This window comes from Miscanthus floridulus, chromosome 5 (genome assembly GCF_019320115.1).
Source record: "Miscanthus floridulus cultivar M001 chromosome 5, ASM1932011v1, whole genome shotgun sequence".
NCBI lineage: Eukaryota > Viridiplantae > Streptophyta > Magnoliopsida > Poales > Poaceae > Miscanthus > Miscanthus floridulus.
In genome coordinates, this window is record NC_089584.1 from 94,084,989 (window position 1) to 94,095,393 (window position 10,405).

Below are 10,405 nucleotides of genomic sequence, written 5' to 3' on the forward strand. Positions count from 1 at the left end.
AAAATTACAAGGTGCCCAGGAACTTTATAGACAACTTTGATTTCTAATCTCTTCTCTTAGTCAGTCTCAAGACTAAATAAACGATAATGCTTTGAACCAGGCGTCCATCCGCCCGGACATTCCGTTGCTAGGCCATGACGCCAGCCTAACAACCCACGCTTCTTCGTTTCTAAAAACACTACTCATCTACTTATTCCTATCCTTTTGTTCCTCTTCATATCGCTCTTATCTGCTTACCTGCCGTCTCTGAACGCACGACTGCTGGCCCTCCGAGGCGCAGCGCGTGGTTGCCTCTGAGGCCCACCGCTTGGCCACTGGCCTTGCTAGGCATGGCGCGCGGCAGCCTCGAGTCACGGCATTCGATTGCCGGCCCTGCCAGGCGCGGTGCGGCCAATGCCTCCCTTGCACGACGTGCAGCCACTACCACTGGCCTGCCGCCTACAAGCACCGCCAGGCCGCAGCCTCCGGTGAACACCACACACCGACGAGCCTCCATTCTGCCGAGCAGCAAGGAGATGTTGCGTTGAAAGCGCATGTTGCAAGAGTATGTTTCAATTGTTTCAGATGTTTTAGAGAGGTATGTTGAAAAAATAGATCATGATATTGCACATGATGTAATGGTTGTATATGTATACAGCAAGCGTACATTCCAAATATTTTATCTGCTTTTTTTAGACGTATGTTGGAAGTGTGCTTATTTGGATGTTGAATATGTTTTACACATATGTTGCAAGTGTATGTTCAAAATATTTCAGCTGTCTTAGTATTATGTTGCAATAAGTGTTTTTATGTTGCAAGTGTTTTATCTGGATTTTGCATTTGTTTCACACACATGTTGCAAGCGTATGTTTCAAATGTTTCATCTGCTTCAGATGTATGTTGCATTCAAGTGTTCTATGTTGCAAGTCTTTTGTGCTTCAGAGACGTGTTCAGAGAGGCATGGGAGCACGGCCCTAGCACCGGGGGAAGGGGCACGATGAGCCAGGGGCCGGCGGATGGGGCGCGCGACGCACCTAGGGTCTTGTGGACGGGGCGTGCTCGTCCTCATCTCGGCTCCCGGGTCCCGCCCACGTGGAGAGAGAGGAGGGGAGTCAGGGCAAAAGAGCGGCGAGCACAGGGCGGGGCAAGACGAACGGGGACGGGGTACATGTACATGGCGGGATGAGATAGACGATTAGGTAACGTCCGGGCACCTGAAATTCCCATAAATAAAAGACACTAGATATTATCTACGCTGCCCCGCACTAGGTGTGTAATAATTTCCTTCGTCGTTCAGCTGCCTTCCCTTGCTAATCACAACAATCGTTGTGGCTCCGCAATCCCTGCTTGTCGTGCCCGATTTCCTCTTTTCGCCCTTAAACATCGAGCGACACCTCGCATGGACGCATTCGGGCTCAACCTGGTAGGTGATGGATCATGCAACATCCACCGTCCACAAGCACATCCACTCGTCAGAGCCTCGACGTGCAGCATTCATCAGATCCGCAAGCACATGGCCCACCCATGGCTGCGTCGATAGAAATGGTTCTGGGTGTATGCATTAGGTCAGCCACCCATCCACCACTTCTAGAATGATCTTTGCCTTACATACGATTGAGGGTTAACTATTTCATTTTATCCTACAGCTTGGTTAGCAAGCCGCCACCCATCAGGTTTAGGTGGAATGCCTAGACATCTTTACCCTTTGCATAATTATGCAAGGAGGCCATGATAGCCGACTAAGTTCGCAGGAGTGCTGGAGGCTACGTCGTGCGGTTCAGCGGCGGCAGACGACCGATGCAGGCAACATTTTTTCTTCTTTTGTCCAAGCATGGTCCTCGATGTCCATTGGGGGCTGGAGCCGATAGGGTACACAGGTGGGAGAAGGGCCCGCGGGGTGCGGAGGCGGGCATGGCAGACATCCGATGTTTGTGTGCATGATCAGATGGTTAGCCGAGGGGAAATGTGGATGAGATGTGTTTCTGAATGTGAAAACGGAGGAAATGTTGATCACATAAGGATCCATTTGTAATTAATTTCACTAATATTTTGGTTCCATGTATAATCATATGATGTGCTATATTTTCGGTTTGGTGGGGGTACCTACTAGTTATGTTCTAAACTTGGTTGCTTCGATTTCAAAGATGAACTTGCTTTTGTGTTAATTGTTCATGCTTCATTAGCATCCATGTAATAGTGATGAATAGCTACAAAGAACATGTTGCCAAGATCACAATCAAAACATCATTATTTGGTAACGCTATAACATATGTACAAACCTGAATTAACATGGCCTTATTTTTTTATGATTCTTATTGCAACGCAAGAGCATCAGAGCATGTTAGGCATCGTTCTGGCTCTAGCTCAGACACCACAAAGCTGGAGCCGAAGTAGAAGCACCGAAAAATGTAGCTCCGCCATCGTGCCATGCCATACGGCGAAAACGGTTCTGGCTCCTTCTCATCCCCACAAGCGCTTAGCCATTCGGTGTGGTCTGGCTCCTCGTGGATGCGGGAGCTGGAGCCAGAGTAATGCCAAATGGGCACTAAATCTAGTGTTTTAGATTCTTGAGTTCACTAGTTTTAATTTCCAAGCCAGACAATCTGATTTGTCAAAAATAAATAAATGGTTTAAATTGCTCATGCGTTAATCCGCAAAAAGAAATCCTCATGTGATGTGCTTTTATTACAGATCCAAAGATGCAATTGCAATTTGCAAGGAAAGCGTAGCCACTCACACCGCTCGTATATAACTCTCCCCATCTTATCGCAACGGCACCCCATCGCCTCATCTTATCCCCCGCGGCCCGCCGCCTCCCGCCGCTGCTACTCACTCCCGACGTACGAGCTCCCAAGAGTTAGCCATGGCGTCCACCACCTTCTCCTCCGCCTTCACCCTCCTCTCCCGCCCCTCCACGTCCCCTTCCCCCACCGCCTCGCTCCCGAGGTCCTCCCTCGCCGTGCCCCACAGCCGCCGGGGACGCCGCGCCGTCGGCGTCTTGTCCACCGCCACCGAGTCCCCCAAGATCTTGGAGCTTGGGGATGCCATCGCCGGGCTCACTCTTGAGGAGGCCCGCAGCCTTGTTGACCACCTCCAGGAGCGGCTCGGCGTCACCGCTGCGGCCTTCGCACCGGCCGCCGTCGTCGCGGCGCCTGGGGCGGGCGGCGCGGGGGCCGCCGAGGAGGAGGCCCCCGTTGAGAAGACGGAGTTCGACGTAGTAATTGAGGAGGTGCCCAGCAGCGCGCGTATCGCCACTATCAAGGTGGTGCGCGCGCTCACCAGCCTCGCGCTCAAGGAGGCCAAGGACCTTATCGAGGGTCTCCCCAAGAAGGTTAAGGAGGCCGTCAGCAAGGACGAGGCCGAAGACGCCAAGAAACAGCTGGAGGAGGTTGGTGCCAAGATATCTATCGTGTGACACTAGGTATAATAGGACTCCTTTTTTTTTTCCCTTTAATCTCTTTTCTTTGCATCCCAATCTTTTGTATCCCCACCCATTGTCGTTCATAAAGAATTGCTGTTCGATTATATGAGATTTGTGTATGTGTCAATTCGTTAGCTCATATGTGCGTGAGCTGTATCTGCCTTGTTGGCACTATCATTAATTCATGATGGATTGATGGTGGACAAATGAACAATTTGCTTCCTTGTAAGTGCTTGTTCTGTTGATTGCCATTTTGCTAGCAGTTTTTGTAGTGGTTTGAATTGTGTTTGTTATTATTAATTGGAGGGGGTTTAGAGCGGAAATCATATTTACTGAGTGTTCAAGTTTGTAATTCTGTTACACTCTTAAACAATGTGCATCACTTAATTTCGCTTAAGGCAACCTTCTTAGTTAAGAATACATGAGCAACTGAATTGGGGTTGAATTTTATTGGTGCCATTAATCAGGAAAACTATTGTCAGATGAATTATCTGTAAGTTGGTAATGTTCTGAATGTCTCCAGACCTCATTTCTAGGTTAGTCTGTTCAAATTCAGGACTTCTTTCGTCTCTTCATTTCCACAGCGGAGCAATTTGTCTATCACTTCCTTTGAAAAATTCATGGTACTCCCTCCGTTCCAAATTGTAGATCATTTTAGTTTCTTCAAGTCAAGGTGTTGATCCATTCTCCTGTGAACATGGTCAAAGCTAAACTAGTTTGACTTAGGACGAACCTAAAAGTGGTCTAGAACTTTAAACAGAGCGAGTATTTGATAAAGAATGCCAGTGATTGTTTATGTTTACTATTCCGTGCATCTTTAATCTTGTGATGATGCAATATTCAGTCTGTTCAGTTAATGGAAGGGTTGATATGAAACCTTTTGCTCGTCACTTATCAGCTACTCCCTCCATCCCAAATTATAGGATGTTTTGGCTTTTCAAGATTCATTTGCTATGTACTTAGATATACACCGTGTCTACATACATAGTAAAAACAATGTATTTAGAAAAGCCAAAATGTCTTACAATTTGAGGAGTAGCTCTCTCTAGGTGTTATCTCGGCTTCATGAATTTTGAGTATTACTATTAGCTTATTTCATTTTTTGCTTACGAAAATTGTATCCATACTCCGTGATTGCTTGCTGTTCTCATGAGACATGACCAATGGTACAATTTTGTTGTCATCTTCTTTGGATTAGATCAGCTCACTTATTCATTTATCCTTTTTTTGCAAGCAATTTATTCATTTATCCTAATGGCTTATCATTTGTCAACTGCTATGATTCCTCATTCTCACTGTTTGTGTATGGCTTTAATTTAATTCATTGCGAATTCAGATTTCTTTGTGTGTTATCCTTTTGTCAATACTAGCCGTATTTCTGTCCTTTGAATATTTCATGGTGTTGATAAAAGTTAGTTGTCGGGGACCAAATACTGGGGTACCCAAAGATGAAGATCTAATAACCATCAAACGCTGATGCTTCCGAACAGACAAGAAAGCAGCTACACTCCTTGCTTGACCCTTGAGGGCTGGCTTCACCTCACCCGACCCTCGGAGGGCTGGACTCTGCCTCGCCCGACGTCTGGGGGCAGGCTCCGCCTTACCCGACGTCCGAGGGCTGACTCCGCCTCGCCTGACGTCCGGGGCGCCTCGCACTGCTCCTTCATAATGACGCGCGTGGATGAGGCCGGACACAAGTCAAGCGCAGTACCGAGGACCATACCCTGCACGCCTGCAGGGAAGTACCGTCAGGATATGACAGGATGGGTGCTTTGAGCCCTTCCAGGCATGTCAGAGCCCGAACAATGTTGTAGGCGTCGGTATTTGTCTTACAGTGTTGTGGGCGCCGCCATCAGCCCTCGGGCACGGATTTGACATTAGCATACGACAACCACTACGGTCCAGGAGGAGACTCGCGTCCTCTACAGTGATGGACGTGCGGTCACCGCGCCGTCCGCTCCCCGTAAGGTTGCGAATCGACACCCCTGTTCGACACGCCGCCCTTCGGGGCGGGATGGGACGTGACCACTTGCTGATCCAGTCAGAGCGTGGCATCATCAAGGCGCCGACGCCCAGCGAATGTGCTATCCCTGACACCATCTGACCATGTCAGCGGGGCTGGCTCAGAGGAAAAGGAAGACCTGACACCTTCGAAGGAGCTTCTTGGCCTCTGTTTTTTCTTCTTTCTCCCATCTGTAATCCCTGCTCCCCCTTGATCTATAAAAGGGAAGGCAGGGCACCCCACTAAAGGACGATTCGATTCAACACTCAACACATCACACGTAGCTGAGCAGCATAGAGGCTCTCAGTGCCCGTTCGACCTTTTCATATGAGACTTGGGATCTGTCCCTCTCTCGATCGTTTGTAACCCCTACTACGAACCTTTCAGTGGGCGTGTAATAATACAAATTTACTAGTTGGTGTTTACTCGAAACACCGACAGTTGGTGCGTCAGGTAGGGGACCTTTGCGCATTCTGACGTTAACATCAGGCCACGGATGGGCAGCCACGGTATTATCTGGGTCCTGGGCGCACACGTGCACTTTGGGGACCTAGACTTCATCATCACGGTGGGAGGAGAGTTGGCGTTGGCTCATGTCATCATCCAACCTCTCCCCTCCATTGGCCTCGACTACGAGAGGCTTGAGCGCTAGCTCGGTGTCTCCCTGGGACCCTAGCCGTTCAGGGAGGACCTGCGCCACCTCACCTTCTCTGACACCAATGACATGGTGCGGTCCGCCGGAGGGGGACCCTTCTCTCCGAAACATCCCATACGGAGCGCCCCAACAGTGCTTCCATTCGGTCTCCGCAACGCCATGGCGACCATTAGCCACCTTGTGGCACATCGCATGGTTCCATCTCCTACGAACGACGGGTTTGTGGGGATGATCGAACATGTCACGAAATCTCTCCACGGCCTCCTCACAGAAGAGCTAGGGTCACCCTCTGGCTCTGACTCTAGTAGGGGGAGCCATCGCCCCTCTCATGAATGCTTCATGATGGGTACCCCCGAGGGACACGTCGAACGCGTCTTCGAGGAGGGGGCTACCCTGGCAAACAACCTCAGCAACGAAGCCGATGGGGAGACAGTGGCCCCACCTCGTATTAGGGTGGAGAAGCTGAGAGCCCGACACTAAGAGCTCGACGGAGCACGATTCCAGCTCAAGCAGCAATGCGCGGAGCTCGATCATGAGATCGAGCGCCGCGGAGACAATGAACACGCATGCGTCGTGGCCCGCGATGTGAACCGGAGGATCATCGTCGATGATGGAGCCCTCCCTCGCTTTGCCGGGCAAGCCAGAACATCGCCGCTGCGATGGCCTTGCTCCATGGTCTTCCAGAGGCCGCGACGCTCGAGGATCATCGGGTCCACCACGAGATTCGTAGTCTACTCGAGCACGCGGCAGCGTAGCAGGCCGAGAGCTCGCTGTCTCGGCGACACGAGCTCGACACCAGCCAGCGCATGCTTTCGGAGCACCCCGCTAGGGACGTGTCGGTCCACCAGCAACCACGAGGAAGTAGGTAGCACACCGCGGTCTCAGTGTGTCAGTGTCTTAGCCGCAACCGTGACGCGCGTGACACCCTTGACGCCCGCAGATGCGCCTACGATGACCCGAGAGAGGGAGCCAGACACGGCTACCACCCTCGACGTGGCGGACGCTACGACCGCGACGAGGACCGAAGCCCGAGCCCTTGCTTGTCGGGACCTCAGGCCTTCGGCCGACACATCCTCAACGCTGTCTTCCCACCAAGGTACCGACCCCAACCAATATCCCGAAGTACTCTAGGGAAACAAACCCCGGACTATGGCTCAAAGACTATCGGCTTGCCTACCAAGCCGGTGGTGTGGATGACGATGATTTCATTATCTACAACCTTCCGCTGTTCTTAGCCAATTCGGCACGAACATGGTTGGAACACCAGCCGTCCAACAGAATTCAAAGTTGGGTGGACCTAAGGGAGATCTTCGTGGGAAACTTCTAGGGCATATACAAGCACCTTGGAAACCCATGGGACCTCAAAAACTGCTAGCAAAAGGGCAGAGAAGCCCTCTATGGGTACATTCGGTGCTTCTCCTGGCAATGCAACGAGCTCCCTAACGTTGCCAACGTCGACGTTATAGGAGCATTCCTGTCCAAGACCACCCGCGAGTCTTTGGTTCACAAGCTAGGGCATAAGGGTCCGCTAACCACTAAGGAGCTCTTGGACATCACCACTAGCCATGCCTCGGGCGAAGAGGCGTCCGAAGTGATCTTCGATCATCTCGATGGCAAGGCAAAGCGGGACGAGGACGCCGGCGAAGGCACCTCCAATCGTTCCACCAAAAACAAGAACAAGAAGCAACGGTGTGAGGGCTCGCTCGTGGCCGCCGCTGACCACAAGGGTGGTCGGAAGCCCGCGGAGGGCACTCCAAACCACTTCAAAAAATTACTCGAGGGGCCATGCCCAAACCATGCTTTCCCGGTCAAGCATATGTACAAGGACTGTAGCCTCATGCGGCGGTTCTTATCCGAAGGCTCCAACAAAGGGGAGCGTGGAAAGGACCCTGCCCCCACCATAGATGAGGAGGAGGAGAAGGATGACGGCTTCCCAACACCAGATGGTTGCCTCATGATCTTTGGAGGATTGGTGGCCTACGACTCCAAACTCCGTCAGAAGGTCGCGCGCTACGAGGTCTATACGATCGAACCGGCCATGCCTGCCTTCCTTCAGTGGTCAGAATCCGCCATAACCTTCGATCAGACCGACCACCTAGAGAGCCTCTCGCATCTGGGAAGATATCCGCTCGTGGTCGACCCAATCGTTGGCATGAAGAGGCTCACCAAAATACTGATGGATGGAGGCAGCGGCCTCAACATCATGTATGCCAAGACGCTCGATGAAATGGACATCGACTGGGCATGCGTTTGCCCGACCCGTGCACCTTTCCATGCCATCGTGCCCGGAAAGCAGGCCATGCCAATTGGGCAGATCGATCTACCCATTACCTTCAGGGATCCGTCCAATTATAGGATGGAAACCCTCACCTTCGAGGTGGTCGGGTTACCCAAAACCTTCCACGCCATCCTAGGACGTCCATGCTACGCAAAGTTCATGGCCGTCCCCAACTATACATACCTCAAGCTAAAAATACCGAGCCCCGGGGGGGTCATCACCGTTGGCACCTCCTTCCAGCGCGCCTATGAGTGTGAGGTCAAGTGCTGCGGTCACGCCGCAGCAATTATCACCTCTGAAGAACTCACCGCCATCAAAGAGGAGGTCACCGAAGAAGCGCCCGATGCCAAGAAGTCGACCGGGTCATTCGAGCATGCCGAGGGCTCTAAAGAAGTCCTTATAGACCCTGGGAGCACAGAGGGTAAAGCGATGCACATTTGTATCATGCTTTCCTCTGATACAAAGGCGCGCTCGTCGGCTTCCTCCATGCTAACCGAGACATCTTTGTGTGGAAACCCTCGAGCATGCCAGGCCTCCCGAGGGAAGTCACCGAGCACACCTTGAAGATCTACCCAGGCTCCAAATCGGTAAAACAGCGCCTGCGCCGCTTCAACGAGGGGAAGCGCATGGCCATCGGTGAAGAAATAGCAAAACTCTCGGCAGCTAGATTCATCAAGGAAGTATACCACCTAAAGTGGTTAGCTAATCCCGTTCTTGTACGAAAGAAGAGTGGGAAATGGAGGATGTGTGTTGACTATTCGGGTCTTAACAAGGCGTGCCCAAAGGATCTGTTTCCTTTACCGTGCATAGACCAAATAGTTGACTCTACCTCAGGGTGTGAAACCCTATGCTTCCTTGATGCGTACTCCGGGTACCATCAAATCGCGATGAAAGAGTTTGACCAGTTCACGACATCTTTCATCACCCTCTTCGGATCATTCTGCTATGTCTCAATGCCGTTCGGTCTGAAGAACGTAGGGGCTACATACCAGCATTGTATGCTCAAGTGTTTTGGGGACCTCATCGGGCGGACCATTGAGGCCTACATTGATGACATCGTGGTCAAGTCCAAATGGGCTGACCACCTCGTTGCTGATCTTGAGCAGACCTTTGCAAAACTCTGACCGAATGGCATCAAACTCAATCCCGAGAAGTGTGTTTTTGGGGTCCCAAGGGGCATGCTATTTGGTTTCATCGTCTCCGAGTGTGGCATCGAAGCCAACCCAGAGAAAATCTCGGCCATCACAAGGATGGGCCTGATTCAGAACATAAAGGCGTTCAACGAGTTACAGGGTGCCTCACCACACTCAGCCGATTCATCTCGTGCCTCGGTGAATGAGGTCTCCCCCTTTATCGACTCTTAAAGAAAGCCGACCACTTCGAATGGATATCCGAGGCCTAGGAAGCTCTTGACATGGTTAAACAGCTCCTGACAAAGGCTCCAATCCTGGTTCCTCCTGCCGAGGGAGAACCCCTTCTGCTCTACATAGCGGCCACCACGCAAGTGGTCAGCGCCGCCCTGGTAGTAGAGCATGAAGAAGAGGGGCACGCCCTTAAGGTACAACACCCCGTGTACTTCATAAGCGAGGTCCTATCCGATTCTAAAACCCGCTACCCCCAATCCAAAAGCTCCTGTGAAAGGATCAAGATGCCCAAGAGGGGGGTGAATTGGGCTAATTCTAAATTTCTTTGCAATAATTAAATCCAACGGTTAGCCCAATTAACCCCTTGTGCCTAGAAAGTGTTTCTAATGTTCTACCGCACAAAAAGTTATGCAACCTAAGTTCCAATCCTACTCTAGCATGACAATTCTATGAATGTAAAGACAAGTATTGAATTGCTCAAAGTAAAGAGAGGAGGAACATGGCAATGTTTTACTGAGGTATTGGAGAGTCGCCACTCCCCACTAGTCCTCGTTGGAGCACCCGTGCAAGGGTGTAGCTCCCCCTTGATCCGCGCAAGGATCAAGTGCTCTCTATGGGTTGATTCTTTGACACTCCATCGCGGTGAATTACCCACAACCGCTCACAACTTGAGTTGGGTCATCCACAAGCTCCGCCGAATGATCAC

At 51.2% G+C, this 10,405-nt stretch overlaps 1 protein-coding gene across 1 annotated transcript; it reads left to right on the forward strand.

Annotated features, from left to right (window-relative positions):
* The first annotated feature begins 2,739 nt into the window (after positions 1-2,739).
* Positions 2,740-3,681, forward strand: LOC136452635 (large ribosomal subunit protein bL12c-like). Its single transcript, XM_066453237.1, has one exon. The coding sequence runs from the start codon at positions 2,843-2,845 to the stop codon at positions 3,392-3,394; it is 552 nt and encodes a 183-aa protein (XP_066309334.1). The 5' UTR covers positions 2,740-2,842; the 3' UTR covers positions 3,395-3,681.
* The last annotated feature ends 6,724 nt before the right edge of the window (positions 3,682-10,405 follow it).